Raw genomic sequence first — 23,143 nt, 5'->3', positions numbered from 1 at the left:
TCCACAGCCTCACTTTGCAAAAAGGGAAAATGAAGAATCACTCTCTGATTTGTTTACATGTTTTCTAACCACAGTCGTTTTGTGTAAATTTTACCACCTGATTTGTAATCGGTTGGGTTTTTTAAAATTTGCAAAAGGGAAGAATCCTCTGCTTTCCTACCAAAGCACTAAGTATTCTCCCTGTCTTTACACCTCTGACCACTCTTAAATGCCCTCAAGATCTGGGACAGGATTCCCTTCACTGTAATAATACAGTTTGAACTGCATTAACAATCAGAGAATTCCAAAATGAAAAACATCCCATTTCTCTGTTTCCTTAGACCATTGGCAAAAGCAGAAGGTGGTAAAACACATTGTAAAATTCAGGTTGTTACAGAAGGTTTCTGTTGAAATCGTAATTATAAACTGCTGCTGTTTATCTGGAATTTAATACTGCTTTGTGATTCATGCAGGGATTAATCAAGTCTTGCTAATACAACATGGGGCGTCATAATTTTAAATTAGTTTTAAATCACAGTGGTGTATTTTAGATTCACATTGTGTGATTAAAATGTTCTAAAAACATTCTTGCACTGTGCATATGATAAACATCCATTTATGTAGTTTTTTTTTTTAAGATTTCTGAATACTGTTTGAATGAATAGGGTACTTAATACTGTATTATGTAAAAAATAAAATTGGTTCATAAACAGTACAGTAAAGTAAGTATATGTGTGATATCAGGATACCCCTTTATACTATGTATAAAATTTCAATCTCTAGTGAAATAAACTGTATAAAGTATAGTTCTGTGAATTACTTATGGTTGAACTCCGATTATTCCCTTTCATTTCCCTCTCATTCTGTGGCTGAATGGGCATCTCAAAGGAAAGTTCTGTAAACTGTCAGGACTCATCTCTTATTTCAATGGTTCCATCTCTAGTTCTGATGGGCTTAATTTTTACATGCAGTTTACAGTATTTGTTTTAAAAATCTATTTTAAGAAGCCCTGTTTGTAACTACTTCGAACAGTAAATCTCCTGGGAAAGTTCAAGCACAATGCAAGCTTACCTTAGCCAATAATAACAGCGTATAGAAAAAATAAGGTATTGAAAATGTGGTTGTGTTTGCTTTGCTGTTTATTGCTGGTTTTATGGTGGTGGTGGGTTGTTTTTTTTTTGTTTTTTGTTGTTTTTTTTGGCTGAGCAGGCAGTTCCTGAAAGATATTAAATCCTGTTCATGTTTTTGAGATGTTCATGCTAGAATCTTGTTTCTCTTTTTGGAGCACAGAATATCTTTGATCTTTGTGCCCGACTTACTGGGAGTTCTGAGTGAGACTCAACGGTAATATCTCTTGGGCAATGAGCTACTACTCTTTTCATATTTGCCAAGGGAAAGGGAAAATATGCCATCTCAGCATTAGCGTTAGGGCAATCAAAAAGCATATGTAGTTAAGAAGCAGGACATTTTAAGCATAAAAGTGAATGTGGGCTTCAGCCTTAAGAGATCAAAATTGCTGAAATAAACAAAAATTGCAAAAGGTTTTGTTAATAGTTTGTACTGTATATTAAGCACAATCCTTTAGTTATTATTAAGTAATTATCCAATCCTGTAGTACCCCTACAGAGCTCTCATTTTAGTCCACTTTAAAGTGGATTAATCTAAGTCACAAAATGGCACTCGGTGCAAAACAAAAGTCTCCACGCAGGGGGTTAGTGCAGAATAGCTATGGCATTCCAAATTCACATGCTAGCTTATGTCACACTAACTTCCCCATGTAGACAAGTCCTTCGTAGAGGCTCTTGAACTAATGGAGTATACTACCTTTCCCCCCAGTCCTTTAGTTTGAGTGATAACAGTATAGTTTTCTTTACGTGTACAGTGGTATAAATGGAAACGAAAGAAAAAAATACAATTGGCCAGATCCACACCGGGTGTAATTAGTATAGCTCCACTGAAGTACATTCGGATTTACACCAGCTGAGGATGTGGCCCTTTTTCGTTATCAGAAAGAGGCCATGTAAGTAAAGCCCTAATTAAACTAACAATATTATTTACAGAATGTACATACACATTTATTAATCTTGTAATGTCATATTTATGAGCTAGAAATCAATGTCCCGCTACTCCAGTGTATCCACTGTAACATTTTAATAGCTTCAATCTGAAATCTATGTATAATATCTAATTGTTTTATCGATGTGTGTGAATGCAGACAGCATAAAGGAAAACAGATTAATAACACTTACACCACTTAGCGGAGAGTAAATTACTAATTTTTTTAACTGAAATATTTTACCTAGTTGTGTTTTAAGTTAAAACATTGCCTGCTAACATGTGAATAGGAACAGACAGCAGTGTGTTCTCAGTAGCAAGCCTTTGTTTCTGGAAGTTGCTTCTGTCAGAAATACATCTAAGCTGCATTGAGGAAGCATTGTATGACATATCTCTTTGTCCAGGCTTTCTGCTAGTTGCTTAATCAAAACCCCAGCAATCAGCCTTGGAGGTTGCTGAACTGCAAGGGGTCATGGTGTGTGTATTTAGTCCTTGTTTTGTTGTTTTTATTCTTAACCATTTACAGTATGACCCATTCCTATGGAGAGGGACCCCTGATATGTGCTTGCAATAATGAGAACAGCCGAAGCTTCTGCTATTACATAACTTGAGAATAAGAAGAGCTGCGTTGGCAGACTATTAACTTCATTATGAGAGTTTCTGGCTCTGTAGCCATCTTAAAGCCCTGAGCTGATAGGCGGTACAAGTCTGAAACAACAAGGTATCATTAAGTATCAGGGGGTAGCTGTGTTAGTCTGTATCTACAAAAACAACAAGGAGTCTGGTGGCACCTTAAAGACTAACAGATTTATTTGGGCATAAGCTTTCGTGGGTAAAAACCTCACTTCTTTGGATGCATAGAGATGCATAGAGAAGTGAGGTTTTTACCCACGAAAGCTTATGCCCAAATAAATCTGTTAGTCTTTAAGGTGCCACCAGACTCCTTGTTGTTTTTGAAGGTATCATTAGTGAGCCTGTGAACAGCTCCATATAAGTCCCTACCCTGGCTATCAAAGTAGTTGTACCATGATTGTCATCCCTCCCGGGTGAATGGTGAAGTTCTTCGCCCTTTCTCACATGCATTCCTGCCTAGATTTATATAAGGACAAACATACTGTCAACACAGTGCCCAGTTCTTTGCCCCAACCCTTAAATCAGCCACCCTGCAAAGGGAGTAACCGGTCTCTGGTTTGTCCTCTCAATTTTAGCTACTTTGAGATGCAATTGAACACAGGAGGACTTTAATCTCTGCCATACCCTTGTTTTATTGTAGAGTACTAAGCAAGGACACCGTTCCATAGTCTACAGAATGTACAGGTTTACCAAATCCCAATTCCAAGCACTTTGATAGCTGGAAGCTGGCCGTGCCCATTCGGGGACACATGCTCTTGGCGAATCTGCTTCAAAGTGAGACATTTATTGGACTGACAAAACAAAAAGTCCAGTATATAAAGAGGTGCGAGTGTTTGTCTACAGGAGGGTGCTTAGTGGAGTGAGAAAATGAAATAAATGTACCCAGAAAAGATGAGCTGCAGCATTTTTCTTTTTAATGAGGGTCTTGCTGCCATGCCCTCCCCCAGCTATTCAGCTGTGTTGACTGAGGTTCAAGGACACACAATGAACTGTTTGCTCAGATGAGTTCCCAGGAGCCTGCTGGATCTTAGCTCTAACCAATAGACCATGTGGCCTTTAATTAATTTTTACTTGCTTTGATTTCTGAAACTCTCTCAATTAAGTCAGCCTCATTACACACGTTTTCTCTTCATTCTTCCAGGAAAATGAATTTTTTTAAGCCTGTTCAGTACTAAAGATATGATGAGCTTCATTATATATGTGTGTTCATTGATCCTAAATGATCTTAATGCCTTCAATAATTTTAACAGATTATGGTGTGTTAATGATTTTATGGCTACTGTGTGAGTATGGCTCTTACAAGTAACCCAGCTAGTCCACTCAGGTCAGTGAAGCTGTTTACATGTTCAGGATTTATAGCTTCACAATGGATCAAAGGAGATTATTTTTACTTGTTGGAATTATTGCTTTGGCAACATGATTTTGAAAGGAAAGTTGGTTATGAGTTGTCTAGAGGCATTTTGTCAGGCACTTATATCATGAAAAGTTATCTGAACCTTGCCCATTCAAAGTGAGAAAGGGAACAGAAGATAATTCATGAAGTACTCACAAAAGCCAGCAGTATGGGTGCTGATGATAGTGAATCTTGTAAGGTTGTAAGGTTCTGTTCAAAGAGGTGAAACAAAAAATAACAAAAGAAATTTGTTCAAATTGTTGTAAAGCTTGTGACATATAAGAAAAATCTGTTAAAAGGAAGAAAGGAACTTGCTGCACAAGGCTATACTGGTAATCTGGGGAAGGAAACCCAATGAATAAAATAGTGGTGTTAATAAATTCAAAAGCATCTGGCCTGTTGGTGGTGGTCTAAAGGCTGGAGAAGGGAGCCTGTTGCACCATGCCATATGGAAGTCCTTAAAAACATGCCTGTCTTCATTCTTTATTTTGCATCTCATGGTGTGATGGCAGTTGAATAATGGACCAGTCTTGCATTAGAATGTTAAACATTTCCAGCTTTTTTTAATTGATGGATTAAACTGGTAACTTAACTCTTCCACCATAACCATAGGTAATAAAATTAGACGTGTGCTGAAATAATTTGGCACTGCCAATAGCAGGAAAAAAAGAAAGTCTGTGAAATAGTTATAGTCCAAATGTATATTCAGTCTCCAATTTTCTCTCTTAGAGAAATTTTATCTAGTTGAATTCTACTGTGAATTCTAATGGCATAATGTTGAATTTCTGTTTGAATCTCACATAGTTTCAAGAGTTGCAAGTTCTAGTAATTAATCTACGAGATGTAATTCTTGCACAATAATATTAACAGCTCAAAATATGTTTATTTTAATTGCAGCCAGACTGGAAAAAAAAAGTTTCTGAAAACATAAACCTAAGTGAGTTATTTTTGTAACCTCATCCAGAAAACCTGCATAACAGGAGAGTGGAATTTTTTTTTCCTCCTCATAAAAACAGAAAAAACCTATAGAAGTCAGTCTGAGACATCAGTAAGTGTTTCTGTATCTCACAAACAGCAAAAAAGTCACATGACAGTTTCTGTGGAAACCATTCCTTTTTATTATTGAATAGGAAAATAGTTTAAACTCACATAAATTTAAAATGCCCATGGGAAGGTTTCTGTGTTGCCAATTTTCCACATTTTAATAAGTTATTACATTTTTTAGGGACAGCCTTATGGATTATTGTGAAATGTCCAATCTAAACACTGAAATCTCGCAGAATGGTAAATGACAAGCTAGCTGTCAGACTGAAAACCAATGACCAGTGAGATGTATGTGACCCTCTCTCAATATGTGCCAGTTATTCAGTCACTTACTGTGTGACTTGAGTGCCAATGCATTACAGAGATTTTTGTCAATTCTTCTTTCCACAAAGAGCCAGATTCTCAGTTGGTGTAAATGAGAGTAATAGTGGGGCTATGTTGATTTACACAGCAAAGCATCTGGCCCAATGGTTTGATTTCACAATTTTCATGGTACCTGTGTGTGGTTTGGTTTGGTTTGGTTTTTTGTTTGGTTTCCAGGGGTGAAAGTAACTTAAAAGGACTTACCGGTACGCCGGAGTCCTGAGCAGGGGGCCTGGCCTCAACCAGAAGAGGCAGGGCCTTTAAATACCCAGGCCCTTTAAATCACCCCTGGACCTACGAGTTGCAGAGGCGGCTGGTAGCTCAGGGGCGATTTAAAGGTCCCGGGGCTCCCCACAGTGGTCGGAGCCCATGGCCCTTTAAATCACCGCCGGAGCCATGCCGCCGCTACCCCAGGGTTCCAGCAACAGGGCTCGAGAGGTGATTTAAAGGGCCCGGGGCTCTGACCGCTGCAAGAAGCCTTGGGCCCTTTAAATCGCCAGCCTGGGGAACCTGGTCCGGTCCGGCACGGCGTACTGGCTCTTGCCGGTATGCCGTACTGGCTTACTTTCACCTCTGTTAGTTTCCCTTTCTCTTTGGTGACCCTTCAGTCTCACTTATTTTGTTTCTGTCCCTAGAAAATAATTTTGACATCCTTTTCAAGTCATGACCACTTGCACCTAAGCAATCACTAATTTTTAGTTCTGTGATCAGTTCTTTTATCTGCCTAGATGAGGTTATAGAATTCCTCCATGTTGGCTGCAACACTTTTTGAGTTAGGAAATAGTCATCTGTACTTTTTAGAAATTCCAAGGATATTTAGTACCTGTGTTATAAGACCTCTAGCATATGTCACTCAGATTGAAGTCCCCTATGATAAATGCAGCTTTTTTTCCTACATATTATAGGTAGGTGCTTAAGGATCTGGTCATCCTGTTCTGTGGGGTAATCTGGTGGCCTTTAGCGGACACCAACTAGCATTTCATTTTTGCTTTAACTGTAAGAACATTGACCCATAGTGTTATATGATAGGTTCCTCGTGAGGCTGCAGAACTGTATTGGTAGATCTATTCATAGAATCATAGATTTTAAGGTCAGAAGGGACCATTATGATCATCTAGTCCGACCTCCTGCACAATGCAGGCCACAGAATCTCACCCACTCATTCCTGAAACAAACCCCTAACCTATAGCTGAGCCACTGAAGTCCTCAAATCATGGTTTAAAGACTTCAAGGTGTAGAGAATCCTCCAGCAAGTGACCTATGCCCCACGCTACAGAGGAAGGCAAAAAAAACCCAGGGCCTCTGCCAATCTGCCCTGGGGGAAAATTCCTTCCCGACCCCAAATATGGCGATCAGCTAAACCCTGAGCATGTGGGCAAGACTCACCAACCAGACACCCAGGAAAGAATTCTCTGTAGTAACTCAGATCCCACCCCATCTAACATCCCATCACAAGCCATTGTGCATATTTACCACTAATAGTCAACGATCAATTAATTGCCAAAATTAGGCTATCCCATCATACCATCCCTTCCATAAACTTATCAAGCTTAGTCTTGAAGCCAGATATGTCTTGCCTCCACTACTCCCCTTGGCAGACTCCTCAAATACCATTCATGCTAGGATCTTTATTGGGGGAAATAAAGATCTTTTAGACCTCTTCCCACCTTTTTCCAGTAGCTCTTCACCAGTTCCACTGGGTAAAGGTCCTCTGCCACCATGGAGAGGGGAACAGAAGTTGACACTGTACCCAATTCTAGGTCTACACGTTTTTGTCCTTCATTTTTTTTGAACATTGCCTATCTCTCTGTCTTTCACTCCATCAAATTGTAAAAGACTCCTCTCCTTTCATTCACAGGTCTCTCTGCAGTGGTTTCCCCCAGAGCCAGTGCTAGCCCATTGGGGGCCCTAAGCAGGAATATCTCCCCCCCCCACCCCCGCTTACTTAAATGGTTAAATTCTTATAATAAAGAGCAAATAGGGGCCCCCTTTAGCTGTTCAGGGCCCTAAGCAATTGCTTAGTCTGCTCTACCCTTTATTCATAGTGCTGGTATAGGTCCCGGTTACTTGATGTAAACCTAGCTGAATCAGTCTCGTAGCTGCAGGAAAGTTGCTAGTTCTCAAATTGCGGTAGCTATCTTCCAGAGATTTGGTGATGCCTTTGGAGTCACTGTGCTGGCAAGGGGGGTGGGGGAGGGTCTGTGCTGTGCCCCCTAACAGGATGGACTGAATTGGGACTTCCTTCTGCTGTCTCCCACAATTAAAGAAATATCTTTGCACACAACACATAATTTAGACTGTAAAATTCCCTGCCATGGGCAGCTAGTGAAGCCAAGAATTTAGCAAAATGGGACTGGACATTTATACAGATAACTCTCGTTATAATTAATTACAATTTTGGAAGGGTTAATAAACCTCATGCTTAAGCTAATCTCTAACAATGAGAGATCAGGATGAGAGCTAACTTGGAGACAGTTTCACATTGGCCTCCTACTATTGAGGGGTTCTTACACCTTCCTCTGAAGCGTTTTGGTACTTGCAACTGTCTGAAACAGAATACTGGGCTAGATGGACCTTGGGTGTGATCCAAGCAATTCCTATGTTCCCACCCTGCCCCAATTCCCCTTTGCTGGGAACTACACTCTTGCCTCCAGTAATCTTTTAAGTGAGAGCTGACACCTCCTAATATTACTGGGCTCCAGCCCCTCCCTTGGCACAGCGCAAAGGTAGCATGTATGTACAGGAGAGGCTGGGGAAGAAAGGACTTCTGGGCCTGGAACCCAGATTTGCAGCATGCTGAAGAACAGGACGGTAACCACCTAGCAACCTGCCACTGGATCAGGAATGGACACAAATGACAAAGGTACACAGGATTGAACTCCAAACACACTGTTACCCCATCTGCCTCTGACAGATACCCGAGGAGACTTTTTCTTATACAAACGTTACCGAAGCATAGCTTGTCAGGCCAGTAAAGTCCCATTAAAATTGATGAGGGAGAATGAGGCCCATGCAGGTGGGGGCAGGATTTATTCTGAAGCAGGGAGGGAACTGTGATAGGGGTGTCACTGTGTGTTGTTGGGGTCTGGGGTCTCATCTTGAGTATAGTAACCTACAGTGCAGTTTGCTGAAGAGAGGTGTACTTATCCTTAGGGCCCTAAGGGGTAATATTTCTGCTCAGTCCCATTCTCTCTGGTCCTGAGTTATGATTCAGAGATGGGCTTGTTTTGTGGTGGTTTGTATGGAGATTCCTGCTAAGTTTAAATACACCCTTCAAACTGATCTGGTGAAGATATGCCCTGATTAACAAAGGTTATAAATCCTATTATAAATACTGCAGTTCTGGAAAAAGACATAAGTTATGTTTCATTGCATTGATTTTCTTTGAACGGCTATTTACTTTACTTTACAAGCTATATGAATGCATGCTCCAAACCAAGTACAATATACATATTATAAACCCTACGACAATCTAACAATAGATAGGTAAGACATATCAATATTTAACTTTTAGTGCTCTGTATTTAGTGTAAATGGCTATTGTTGCTGAAGCCAAAATTGCTATTTATTTACAGATATTTTTCTTGTTTCTATGCTATAAAATTGGTAACTGAATACTTGCAGTCAACCAACCATGTCTTTTTATTGAGGCCATGTCTACAGTAGGAGTGATATATTTTTATAGAAATACTGGTATACTGTACTGTCAAAGCACTCCTAGTGTGGGCACAGCTATACTGGCAAAGGCATGCTTTGTACTTGTACAGTAAACCCTCCCCCCCACACAAGCGGAACAAGCTATACTGATAAAAGAGCAGCGTTGCCAGTATAGCTGTGTCTGCATTAGGGACATTGGTTGGAACAGCTATGTCCGCGAAGGATCACATTTCACACCACTTGCTGACATAGCAATGCGGGAAAAAGTATATAGTGTATACCTGACTTGTTGATGCATTATTTATAACCATCAGGGCCGCCCAGAGGGGAGGGCAAGTGGGGCAATTTGCCCCGGGCTCCGCAGAGGCCCCGCGAGCCCTGGCTGAGAATCCCTTTCCTGGCTAGAGGCGCCTTTTGAATTTTTACTCACCCAGCGGCGCTCCGGGTCTTCGGCGGCAGGGGGGTCCTTCAGTGCTGCCGAAGACCCGGAGCCAGTGAAGGACCCGCCGACGACGACTCGGAGCGCCACCCGGTGAGTACAAGCGCCGCAGAGGGTGGCGCCTTTTTTTTATGTCCGCTCCCCCCGCTTTGCCCCAGGCCCCCTGAATCCTCTGGGTGGCCCTGCTAACCACTGAATAGTTGTGCTGTACCATCTTTAACAGCTACCAAGTTCCAGTCAAGAAGTGGATTTTCAGTTGTAGGCAAAGGCCATATCTACACTAGCATAACCCCATAGCGTAGACAAGGCCTACAGCAATGGAAGGGATTTTTCTATTGCTGTAGGAACACCACCTCCCCAAAGCAACAGTAGCTGGATTGACAAAAGTATTCTTCCATCAACATAGCCACATCTAGGCTGGGGGTTAGGTTGGCATAGTTACAGCAAACACCTCTGAGTGCCATAGCTACATTGATCTACATTTTAAGTGTAAACCAGGTCAAGATGACTCCCATGAACATTTTGTGTATCAGTTTTTAACATGCTTTAGTATTGTTATGGAGGTCAAGTGCAACAGTTCAGAAATGTCTGATTTTGGTCAAATATTGAAATACACAGAGAATATTTAGTGTCATTACATATGTTATGTAGACATATGTTATGTACAAGCAAAGAGAAAGTGGTCATTTGTTGACTGTGCATCTCTGCTTGAATCATGCGACTTTGTGTCTTGGAAACAATCTGGTGCTAGCCAGCTGGCCACTGTCGGACAGGACACTTAACTAGATGGATCTGAGATCTGACCCAGTATTGTAATTCCTATGTTCCTAAGTACTTTGAGAACTAAACATTAATTGAAATATCTTCTGTATTAAAATAAGCCTAACAGTTAAGCACATACACTCATCAATCCATAATGCCTGACTCTATCAAAACTTCAGTCTGAGTGTCTAGAATTATTCTGATTGCTAATCACCGAGTTTATAATCATGTACATCACAGACAGCTGACCCTGCATTCTGCAGCAGACTGGAGATTATGCAACAGATTCAGATTTTTTATTTCAGGTTTTTATTTTACCATAAAAATGAATAACTCAGTAACTGTTACCCTTGTGGTGTTTCATTTGATATTAAATCATTGCCCCCAAATCTTTTTATTTTCATTGTGCTTCAGAATTTGGTATTGAAAATGCAAACTATATTTAGCACCTATAGTAGCTGTTGGAACCAATTTACGTTTGTGGGATAAATATGTTGGGTGGATGCTTAAATGATCAGCACTGAATCCATTAATATGTTGACAATAACATGTAAATCTTTATATTTTAAAATTATACCCCATTGAGATGGAAGGGGCAGCTCTTACCTTGGAGTTTATTCTTTCAAGCTGTATATGAACTCTGGAAAACACTTTTTTAAATTGGTTTACACTCTTATTTGCATTAAGGAGGGCTAGAACTTTTTTTAAATGAAAGATTGCATTTTGCTGCAGTGGATGGATTCTGGACCCTGGTCATAGGAATGGTGGATTTCAATAATGAATAAAAATGTTCCAGAGTTCAAAAAATATGCAAAAGGGAGACATAAGCAAAGTAGCCATTTTCTGAAGGGTTTGTAGTTACATATTTCCTTTATCTCCTACTACAGGAAGGGTGGTCTGGATTTTCCCAAATTCAGTGCCTGGCTCTAAACCTTGGCTGTTACTACATCTACACAAACACTAGTTTGTTTGCATCTTAATATCATTAGAAATGTGTCCAAATGTCACTGAATTTTGGAGAAATTTGAATCCAGATACAAATGTTGTGGCTCAGATCCATCTCTAATTGGTATTTAGGCAACAAATCTCATTATTTGTACAAAACGGAGATTTTAAGATAGCAAAGATTTTAAAATTTATATTTGATTTAAAATAGTAATAACAAAAAATAAGAGGAAAAGTCAAAGTTCAAGATTAAAATTTAGCAAAATGCAGTGTAGGGTCAATCCAAGGACCATGTCATGTCAATGTATAGTTGTATTCATGAGTGAGGGTGTCGGTGATCAATACACTTTGTTTGTTTGTTTGTGGTGGTGTAAAAACACATTAAAGAACCAAATTACTTCCTACATTATGGGCCTATGAAAATTCACAGTACAAGCCTATTTCTTTATTAGGCTGAATCGGAACACCCCAAAATTTAAGACAGTTCAGATGCAGATTTGAATCCTCAAATTTAGGAGTATTCGCATATAGGGCTTTGATTACAGGTATGGGCCTGAACCAAATCTAGACAAGATGGGTCTGATTCCCTTCTTGCCTACAAGAGTGTAATTCAATTGACTTCAGTGGAATTATTCCCAGTTTACACAAGGGCAAGTAAGAATGTAACTGTTTTAGGGCTGTAACTCTTTTATACTGCTTTCAAAGTAACACAAGCTAAATTGGAAAAAAGCACTCTTATTCTGGAATAAGCGAATCCACACAGGGATTTATACTGGTATAACTACAGCAGTATAATTATACTGGTATCACTATGTTGGAAAATTTCAGTGTGTAGACAAGCCTGTAGAGTTATAGGGAACATAATTTCCTCTTAGGTTAGGTCTACACTACCCGCCTGAATCGGCGGGTAGAAATCGATCTCCCGGGGATCGAATTATTGCGTCTCGTCGGGACGCGACAATCGATCCCCGAATCGACGCTCTTACTCCGCCAGCGGAGGTGGGAGTAAGCGCCGTCGACTGGGAGCCGAGGAGGTCGATTTTGCCGCCGTCCTCACAGCGGGGTAAGTCGGCTCCGATACGTCGAATTCAGCTACGCTATTCGCGTAGCTGAATTTGCGTATCTTAAATCGACCCCCCCCCCCTGTAGTGAAGACCTGCCCTTATTTGCACTAGCGTAAAAGGGAAGTAATTCCATTGCCAATGGGGGGTTACACTGATGTAGGTGAGAGAATAAGAAACATGTTTTGATTCGGTTTTGGGGGGTTTGCTTCAGACACATAGCTAAATAAACATATTCATAAAAATACTAAATTTCAGGCATCCCACAGCAATACTGAAACCAGCAAAGATTTATACATGTGAGTCATTTTACTCAGATGAGTAGTACAATGGTTAAAGTTACATGCAGAAGTCTTTGCTGGACTGGGCCCTAAGTGTGAATCCAAGTACTCAATCTGGATCTCTGCTGAGAATGTAATACTTTATAGAATGAGACTTGAAAAATGCAATGTTCATATAATAATTTAATAGTCCTTTCTGTCAATGCAACTAGCTTCACATGATCAAAGTAATTAATAGTTGCTTAATCTTTATCTGTAAGATTTAGCTCTTTAAATGTCTCTAAACAAGAAAAAAATGGATAGACTTATCTGAACTATTAAGCACTCATAGTACAATAGGTTCTGACATGAGTTTTATTCCACTAATGAAATAAAACTATATAGTTTCTGAACCATTTCTTTTAACATGGCACATTAACCTTCCATTACCTGTATTCAGATACCCTGCAGCCCATTTAAAAGCCAATAAAGTAAGCAATTGTTGAGAAGGTAATCATTATAGGGAGGATTAATTGTCAATAACATATAATTAACTAAAACAGAATCCATTTTATAAAAGTAGGAATATTTTTAGTAGGCTCAATAATTTAACTGCTCTCAAAATCTGATTTTTCATTGTTATATGGTGCTTGTATCTTGAAAAATAAAAAAGCAAAGCCACAACTGAATGATAACTTAATCTGAAAATGAATCTTTAAAGTGTTTCAGTACTTTTAGTAGAGCTATCAACTTTTTCATGGTCCAAGAAATACATTTTCTAAATAGTCAATCACATGATTTGTTTGTGTACTTGATCTGAGGATATAGTACTTAGCAGCAATATTTCAATTAATGGTTGATATGAAAATCCTTGTCTGGCAAAATTGTTTCATTTGAAGAAATTAAGACTTTTCATTGGCAGATTTTATCTTTCCCAAGGATTTTGTAGAACATTGGATATTATCCCTGTTGCAACTATAACTTTCTTGGAGCATCTATCACCACTAAGGACTGAACTGCTGACAGAATATTCATGCTAAAAGTATTTTTCTAATTTCCTTTCTTAATTAGCTTTTACTATCAGTGGTTGAGGCCTCTAGGTTCTATTGTAATAAAAATAATTTGTAAATCCTCTAACATTAACAATACAACCTGTTCCACATAGCTTGTGCTGAAAGACAAATTTAATCACTTCAAAAATGTCTGAGATATTAAAACGTTGGAGATTTGGGAAATATCAGCTTCTAGACTCTAAGAAAAAAGATTTATACTCCTCCTTTGGACTTGTGATTTCTAAACTTTTTAAATATATGTAAAGGACTGAAGGAGCAAGTTTATTAGCTGATGAAAATTCCGGACTATGAGATTAAGGGGTGGTAACCCCATGAATTTAAACTTGTTGGCCTCACTGAAATCTTTCAGATCAATACGGCAAAAAACAACCATTTTTTTCTTTACTAGTTTTTTAAAAATAATTTTAATCCATTTGAAACTAATTTTATAAGTAACAAAGGCCCCAGGATTCTTAGGAATCTTAATTTGCTAAGGTTTGCTAAATCCATTCTTTCAAATTTAGCCAAATTGGTGTCCAAAGTTTGTGAAGTTGCACTGTACCAAAGCAAAATTTCTGCAAAACTTCATGCATGTATTACTAGATGACTTTTTCAGTGTCTCGTTTGTATTTTGCCACAAGAGGGTGACTTCTGTTATTACAGCACTGAGAGTCTGGTTTATCCATTTGATTTGATTTTCCTATAATAGGTTTTGTCTGTTGCTGATGAGAAATAAAATCAGAACAAGAAAAGACCATCTTGGCCTAGGCCTGCTATTTCTCACCTTTTATTTTGTTTTATCTAAGGTCTAGTTTACCATTTTTTCCCATCATTCACTTCACTCTCAAAACCTAAGAATGTGTTTACACAAGGAAATTCTAGAAAAACTGATGAAGGGGCATTAGGCCTAAGAAACCTAGTTAGTTAGCAGGTTTAACTAATAAAATGATAAATATGCCAGAGCTGCTGTAACACTGGCTACAATAGAGACCCCACTAGATTTCTGTTCATCTGAATGTGTGGCAGAAGTGGGAATACCCTAATGTACAGGGCCGGCTCTGGCTTTTTTGCCGCCCTAGGCAAAAAAGCCAGCGGCTGCCCCCCCTCATTGCGGCAGGGGCTCTCCGCCCTCCCCCCGGCGGCCAGAGCGCCGGGGGGAGCGCGGAGAGCCCCCGGTGGCCAGAGCGCCGGGGGGAGGGCGGAGAGCCCCCGGCGGCCAGAGCGCCGGGAGCATGGCTGAGAGTCCGGCTGGGTCTCTCCGCTCTCCCCTGCTGCCTTTGAGCCCCCGGCAGCCAGAGCACCGGGGGAGGGCAGCGAGCCCGCTGCTGCTCCGCTCTCCCTAGCAGCCGGTGCGCCGCGGGGAGGGCGGCGAGCCCGGTCGCGGCGCCGCTCTCGGGCCGGAGCGCCCCGCCGTGCCGCTCCCCTCCAGGCGCCGCCCCAAGCACATGCTTGGTTGGCTGGTGCCTGGAGCCGGCCCTGCTAATGTAACTGAGGCTCAAGTATTTATTGAATTTATTTATATTCTGTGCTTAAATTTCTGACCTTCTCCAATAACTGATTTATTACCCTTTGTATGAAACTGTGCTTCCCCTTTATTCTTACGTTAGATAACTGCCAAATGCTTGAAACCATCACTAGTGTGACACGTTTCTCTCCCAAGTTTATTCTACCTCTTCTTGAAAATCTGTTTTCACCTTAAAAATACAGCCCAATGGAAAACACCTCGACCTCTCTTATTTTATATCCTTGAGACCTGTTACCGTTTTGTTGCCTTTATGCTATAGCCTCTCTCCACTAATATCCTTCCTATTGTGCCATGACCAATGCAACAAACAATGTTCCAGATGGAGGGAGAGTCTAATAAATACCTTATATAGTAACACTACTGATGCTTTGATAAATGTTTTGGTCTAGGTTTTGGCCTACTGTACTTTATTTACACAGTTCAGCATGTGGCTTTCAGTAAAGTCCTGCTTTTTTTATGTAGTTTTTAATCTGAGATAAGTAAGACTATGTGTACACTACGGCCTACGTTGGTATAACTTATGTCACTCAGGAGTGTGAATAACCCATCCCCTCTGAGCGCCATAAGTTACACAGATATAAGTGCTCATGTTCTGCCATTTGCACAGGTGGGTTTTTTATGCCAACGGGAGAGCTCTCGCGTCGGCATAGAGCGTCTTCACCAGACGTGCTGCTGGTTAAGTGTTTTAACTGACGTCATAGGGGATTTAATAGGGAAATAAAAGCCCCAAGATCCCTCTAGTTTCTATTCCTTTCTTCATACTAGCACAGCACACAACCTCCTTGAAAGAGAGACCAGTAAATGGGATATGGGATTTCAACTTTGACAGGCAGATGCACCAAACCATGCAACTGAGAGACTTATTAGGCCTAATAAACAAAGCATTTTGGAGCCATAAATTATTGGGACTAATCAGTCAGTTGACACACTGATAACTTGTTCATATCTGATCCTTATGCTTACCAGAGTTGTACTGGAATTTGGCTCCTTGTGTCTTTCAAGAAGACTTTTCTTTGCTTCATAATAGAAATTCCATAATAAAAATCATTGTTAGAGACTAGAAGTAATTAAAAGTTTACAGCAAGGGTAGGCAACCTATGGCATGCATGCCGAAGGCAGCACACGAGCTGATTTTCAGTGGCACTCACACTGCCCCGGTCCTAGCCACCAGTCCGGGGGGCTCTGCATCTTAATTTAATTTTAAATGAAACTTCTTAAACATTTTAAAAACCTTATTTACTTTACATACAATAGTTTAGTTATATATTATAGACTTATAGAAAGAGACCTTCTAAAAACGTTAAAATGTATTACTGGCACGTGAAACCTTAAATTACAGTGAATAAATGAAGACTCGGCACACCACTTCTGAAAGGTTGCCAACCCCTGGTTTACAGTGTAGTGTTGCAGAAGATTTGTCAGTTCAGCAAAAAAGGCAAGGATGGTAGAGAAAGCAATTAAAATGTTTCTATTAGATTTGGTTAAAAAATTACAAAAATTCTTAACGAAAATTTTCTCAAAAATGTGTCCCATTTTTCAATTACTTCCAGCTTCACTAAGAGGGAGGTGATAGGTAACTTTGAAAATATACAGACTGATGTACCATAAAAACTAGAATGACCTGACACTTCCTGTTGCAGGTGGCATCTATCAAATGAGACATAGTGCCAAAAGTTCTGATAATCTGTATTTACCATATTTCCATAATACTTTACACAAGAATGGGAATGTTAAGAACAGTGTCTTGGCCAAATGCCATCTTGGGTCATTATATTTTGCCTACCTAAAATCCTCCCTGCATTTGCAATAAGATACAGTATCCCTGCTAACTTACTGTCCTAAATTGTTTTATTATTCATGTGCTGTGAAGCAGCTGTCATTCCATTTCACAAGTGATTCCATTTCAGTTGGTCCTGAGGGCATGTACATGTGGAATTGTGTATTATGGGGGAAAGTGGAGGACATGGCAAGGTGGGATCTTGAGCTACAAGATTCAGAATTTGAAAGGATATAGGGTGAAGCAGAATGCAGTGGCGTCCCAGAGATGTATATGGGGATCAAAGGGAGTGTGCATGGGGTGAAACAAGTTTATCTGCTGCTGGATCTTGGTGGAGCCAAGCATAAGGTGTAGATTTTATGGATGTAATAGCACTGGCTATGTTTATCTATGTACAAAATTCAGCTGCATCTGGCCTTTTACCCTTTTCTATGGAAGACCTAGGGAAAGATAAAAAATTATAAGAGTAAAGGTCAATAGATTCCTGCTGTGAGGGAGTGTATTGTGTATGGAGGTTTGGAATACAGAAAGGGTGCAATGATGTGCCAGCTGCATTGAATAGTTGGGAATAAAATTGGGGTGACCGGCTGTGTGCATAGAGGGAGTCCCAAGTGTGCAGTAGGTAGTGGGATGTAGTATGCTCACAGGGAGAAGAGGTTGGGATGTAGTAAGCTCCCAGGGAGAAGAGGTTCCAAGTGGGAATCCTGGTAGCAGCGGCATTCAGTGAGACTGAGGTAGCAAAGTAGAGACCCTGACACCATGGGCTGGTGGTCAACAGTGGAGCCCCAGGGTCAGTGGGTGTGGGGGGAGGAGGTGCACTGTGCAGGGGCCTACAATACAATCCCAGGCTCAGTAGGTGAATGAAGGAGTGTACTGGGAGGAGAGGGGGGGCAGGATACAATGATGTCACAAGCTCAATCACTGTGTGGGGGGAGAGGGTGCACTGAGGGGCAGGGCACGGTACAGTGGAGTCTCAGGCTCAGGGTGAGCAAGATGGAAATTGGGGTCCCAGGCTCTGTGGTGGGTGTGGGAGGGGGGTCTACTGGGAGTAGAGGGGGTGCAGTGGGGTGCTCGGCTTGGTGTGCGGGAGGAGCAGGCGTCTACTGGGTGCAGTGGGGTTGGGTGCTACAGTGGGATCCCAGGCTCAGTGGGGGTGGGAGGAAGTGAAGGGGGCATGGGGTGTGGGGAGCAGTGGGGTCCCAGGGTCAGAGGAGATGGTCTTGAGGGGTACCCAGGGAGAAGTGGAGTCCCAGTCTGGGGGTTGAGTGGGGAACAGTGGGGTATGGATGGCCCAGGGATGAGGGTGCAGAGTGTACCAGGCTCAGAGGGAACCGGGGGTACAGAGGGCAGAGATGTACAGGGGCAGGATCAGGGGGGCATGGGGGTGAGGCAGAGGAGGGGCATCCTAGGGTGGGAGGAGTGAGCTGAGGGTGCATGGGGGAGGCTGAGATGTGCGGGGCAGAGAGTTATGGGAGTCGGGGTGCACGGGGAGTAGGGGTGCCTCAGACTGGGAGGGAGTGAGGTTGGGTTCAAGGATGCATAGAGGTCAGAGTGCACGGGGGACCCGAAGCAGTGGTGCCCCAGGCTCGGGCTGTGGGTGGAGGATGGGTGGGCTGAGGGATGCGAGGGGGTTGGAGAGCAGTAGGGAACGGGGTGCATGGGGGGCGCGGAGTAGTGGTGCCCCAGGCTCCAGTGGGGGAGGGGACGAGCTGAGAGGGGGTGCATGGGGGTCGCGGAGCAGTGGGGGGCGGGGAGCACGAGGGTCGCTGAGGAGCAACGGGGGGAGCAATGGGGGGCGGGGAGCACGGGGGAGGGGAGCGTGGGGGTCGCTGAGGAGCAATGGGGGGTAGGTGCACGGGGGGGAGGAGCAGTGGGGGTCGGGGACCAGTGGTGCCCCAGGCTCAGGGTGTGTGAGGGGAGGCTGAGGGGTGGGTGAGAGGGGCGCGGAGCACTAGTGTCCCAGGCTCGGGGAGGCGAACCGTGGTGCCTGGCTCTGGTCCCCTCTCTGAGTCCCGCGGACTCTCCTAGCCGCCGCAGCGGGCTGCCCCTCCCCGCTGGCCCGCCCGCCCCTTGCCCGGCTCCCTCCCCCTGCGGGCTCGCCGGCCAGACGGGATGTCTCTCTCTGGCTGCAAGATGGCGGCAGCAGCGGAGCCGGGCACGGAGCTGTCCGGGGCTCAGCGGGAGCCGGTGCTGGGGGCGCAGCCGGAGCTCGGCGGGAGCGCGGCGCCCCTCCGCCCGCCCGAGATCGCCATGCGGCTGGAGAGCGCCCGCCGGGAGCTGAGCAACAGGCGCAAGGTCCTGCTGAGAAACCTGCCCGAGGAGAGCAGCAGCCAGGTACCGCGGCGCCCCCGCTCCGGGAGAGGAGCCAGCCGGGCTGGGGGGACCCCAGAGCCTGCACCGGGCAGGCAGGAGACGGCCACCATTCCCGTGCCCGCCCAAAGGGGAGACCTGGAGAGCGGATCCTCGACATCGCCCGGCCCCTCGGGGTCCCGGTTCGAGCCCCGCCCCACAGCGCCCCTCGGGGTCCCACTCCGAGCCCCCCCCACCACAACACCCCATGGGGGTCCTGTTCCTAGGTCCCCCCATACACAGCGTCCCTCGGGGTCCCGCTCCGAGCACCCCCCCGCACACAACACCCCATGGGGGTCCCGCTCCGCGCACCCCCCCCCCACAGCGCCCCATGGGAGTCCCGCTCCAAGCCCGCCCCACAGCACCCCATGGGGGTCCTGCTCCGAGCTCTCCCCCACTACAACACCCCATGGGGGTCCCACTCTGAGCTCTTCCCCCCTCCCCCCAGCACCTCATGGGGGGGTCCCGCTCTGAGCCCCTCCCGCACACAACCGCCCATGGGGGTCTCGCTCTGAGCTCCCCCGCGCACACAGCATCCCGTGGGATCCCCCTCCACCCGCGCACACAGAGTCCCACGGGGTCCCGCTCCGAGTCCTCCCTCCGCCCCCATGCGCAGCTCCCCACAGGATCCTGCCAAGCCCCCTTTCCCCCTAGCATATGGCATCCCACAGGATAAGAACATACGAATGGCTATGCTCAGTCAGACCAATGATTTATCTAACCCAGTACTATCCTGTTTTCTGACATGGCTGGTGACAGAATAGAGCAGCAATTTATCGAGTGATCCATCCCATCATCCAGTCCCAGCTTCTGGCAGTCAGAGGTTTAGGAGCACCTAGAGCAGCGGTTCTCTAACTGTGGGTTGGGACCCCAAAGTGGGTTGTGATCCTGTTTTAATGGGATCACCAGGGCTGGCCTTAGACTTGCTGGGGCCTGGGCGTAAAGCTGAAGCCCCAGGGCTTCAAGCCCTGGGTGGCAGGGCTCAGGTTTCAGCTTTGGCCCGGGGTGGCAGGGCTCAGGTTACAGGCCCCAGCTCAGGGCTGAAGCCCTTGTGCTTTGGCTTTGCCCCCCACCATACACATGGGGTAGCAGGGCTCAGGCTTCGGTCCCCACTCCTGGGGTCATGTAGTAATTTTTGTTGTCAGAAGGGAGTTGCAGTGCAATGAAGTTTGAGGATCTCTGACCTAGAGCATGGGTTTATGTCCCTGACCATCTTGGTTAATAGCCATCGATTTTCTTCCAAGAATTTACATAATTCTTTTTTCAACCCAGTTATGCTTTTGACCTTCACAACATTCTCTGGGAGTTCCACAGGTAGACTGAGCATTGTGTGAAAAAGTTCTTTTTTATGTTTGTTTTAAACCTGGTGCCTATTAATTTCATTCCTGTTTCATGTGTTATGTGAAGGGGTAAATAATGCTTCCCTATTCACTTGCTCCATTCTTGTTTTTATAGACCTCTGTATCCCCCTTAGTAGTCTCTTTTCTAAGACGAACATTCCCAGTCTTTTTAATCTTTCCTTGTGTGGAAGCTGTTCTATACTCCCAAACATTTTTGTTGCCCTTCTCTGTATTTTTTCCAATTCTAATATATCTTTTTTGAGATGGAGCGACTATAACTGCAAGCAGTATTCAAGGTATGGGCATACCATGGATTTATATAGTGGCATGATGATATTTTCTGTCTTGCTATCTATCCCTTTCCTGATGGTTCCTAACATTGTTAGCTTTTTTGACTGCTACTGCACATTGAGGAGATGTTTTCAGAGACCTATCCACAAAGACAACAAGATCTCTTTCTTGAGAGGAAACGGGTAATTTAGGCCCCATCATTTTGTATGTATAGTTGAGATTGTTTTCCAATGTGTATTACTTTGCATTTACCAACATTGAATATCATCTGCCATTGTGTTGCCCAGTCTCACTTTTGTGAGATCCGTTCGTGACTCTTCGCAGTCAGTTTTGGACTATCTTGAGTAATTTTATATCATCTGCAACTTTGTCACCTCACTGTTTACCCCTTTTTCCAGATCACTTACGAATCTTTTGAACGGCATTGGTCCCAGTACAGATCGTTGGGGGACTGTGCTATTTACCTCTCTCCACTGTGAAAACTGACCATTTATTCCTATCCTTTGTTTCCTATCTTTTAACCTATTGCTGATCCATGAGAGGACCTTCCTTCCTATTCTATTACTGCCTATTTTGCTCAAGAGCCTTTAGTGACGGACCTTGTCAAAGGCTTTCTAAAAGTCCAAAGTACACTGTATCACTGTGTCACTCTTATCCACATGTTTGTTGACCATCAAAGAATTCTAATAGATTAATGAGGTATGGTTTCCCTTTACAAAAGCCATGTTGACTCTTTCCCAAAATATCGTACTCATCTATGTATTTGATAATTCTGTTCTTTACTAGTTTCAACCAGTTTGCCTGGTATTGAAGTTAGGCTTACCAGCCTCTACTTGGCAGGATCACCTCTTTTAAAAAAATCAGCGTTAGATTGGTCATCTGATACTTAAGTGATATAGGGCCCTTCGTTTTCAGATTTTATCTCATTCAATATTTCCCAGGAATTTATCAGTGTTTATTACCACAACAACAACAAAAGGTGAAAATCAGTGCAAAAAACTATTAATGATTTTTCTGGGTAAATATCGGAGTTTATTTTGGTGGACGGAAAGACGAGAAAAAAGTATTCAGTAGATTAATGCATTGAATACTGTTCATCAGTGTGGTTTGCTGCAGAACTAAAAGAGAACTCAACACAATGCCACCTCTGAGTTTGCATTTGAATAAACAGTTTACTGTTGTAGACATAGAACTTATAAATATTTACATTTAATAATTGGGGCACACCATTTGCAGCGCATGCACTCATCTTCATCCTTTCCTCTCTCTTTTTTTTTCTTTTTTTTTAACTTTTGAGTACTTCCTTGTGTTCTGAAACGTATTCTGATACTTCTCATTTTAGTGTGTCAAATCTTTAAACTATTATCTGCTAACAGCTTGAAATATGTACGGGGTGTGCGTGAGATTCATCAGTACGTTCAGATGTGCACGCCGAGCTTGCTTGTGTGCCTGTTTGTCTCTCTCTTCTAGACTAAGATATAACCTTACTTCAACAACCAGCTTTGCATATACACACAGATTATTATCGTAATACATATATCTCATGCAATGTATTGTATTTTCCTAATAAAACAAGTTATTTTTTATATATTTGCATGATACAAAAATAGGGTGAAAATCAGAAAAAACTGAATAATACTTTCTGTAAAACCTAGGATTTTTTTTTGGTAAAAATTGGTTTAAACTGAAAATGAAGGGGCTTAGTTACATGCCATAATGAGTAGTTCTGCAATTTCCTATATGAGTTCTTTCAGAAATCTTGGGTGAATGCCATCTGATCCCAGTGACTTATTACTGTTTAATTTATCAGTTTATTCCAAAACATCTTGTGTTGACACCTCAATCTGGAACAGTTCCTCAGAATTGTCATCTAAAAAAATAGCTCAGGTGTAGAGGAACCTCCGTCGCATCCTGTGCGGTGAAAACCAATGCAAAAATTTCATTTTGCATCTGATCAACAACTTTGTCTTCCTAGAGTGCCTTTTTAGCAACTTGATCGTCCGGTGGCCCCACTGATTGTTTGGCAGGCTTCCTGTTTGTGATGTACTTAAAAAATATTTGCTGTTAGGTTTTGTTTTCTTTTGCTAGTTGCTTTTCAAATTCTTTTTTGGTCTGCCTACTTAAACTCTCACAAGTCAAGTGTAAAAGTATATGTTCCTTTCTTTTGTCCTCAGTAGGATTTGACATCCAATTGTTAAAGGATGTCTTTTTGTCTCCA

At 42.9% G+C, this 23,143-nt stretch overlaps 1 protein-coding gene across 3 annotated transcripts in view; it reads left to right on the top strand.

Moving 5' to 3' along the window:
* The first annotated feature begins 19,057 nt into the window (after nt 1-19,057).
* The window catches only part of LOC112115950 (ribonucleoprotein PTB-binding 2), a 59,119-nt gene continuing 55,033 nt past the window's right edge, over nt 19,058-23,143 (top strand). For 2 of the 3 annotated variants that reach the window (XM_024213189.2, XM_024213190.2), the window contains exon 1: nt 19,074-19,279. In XM_024213189.2, the coding sequence (XP_024068957.2) occupies nt 19,079-19,279 (201 nt within the window). In that variant the 5' untranslated portion in view covers nt 19,074-19,078. Of the gene's footprint in view, nt 19,280-23,143 lie in introns of all 3 variants that reach the window. The other variant, XM_024213188.2, reaches the window with a different exon arrangement.

Source organism: Terrapene carolina, unplaced genomic scaffold, assembly GCF_002925995.2.
Source record: "Terrapene carolina triunguis isolate 2854851 unplaced genomic scaffold, T_m_triunguis-2.0 Scaffold211, whole genome shotgun sequence".
Lineage (NCBI taxonomy): Eukaryota > Metazoa > Chordata > Testudines > Emydidae > Terrapene > Terrapene triunguis.
This window is presented reverse-complemented; position numbering and strand designations above follow the sequence as displayed.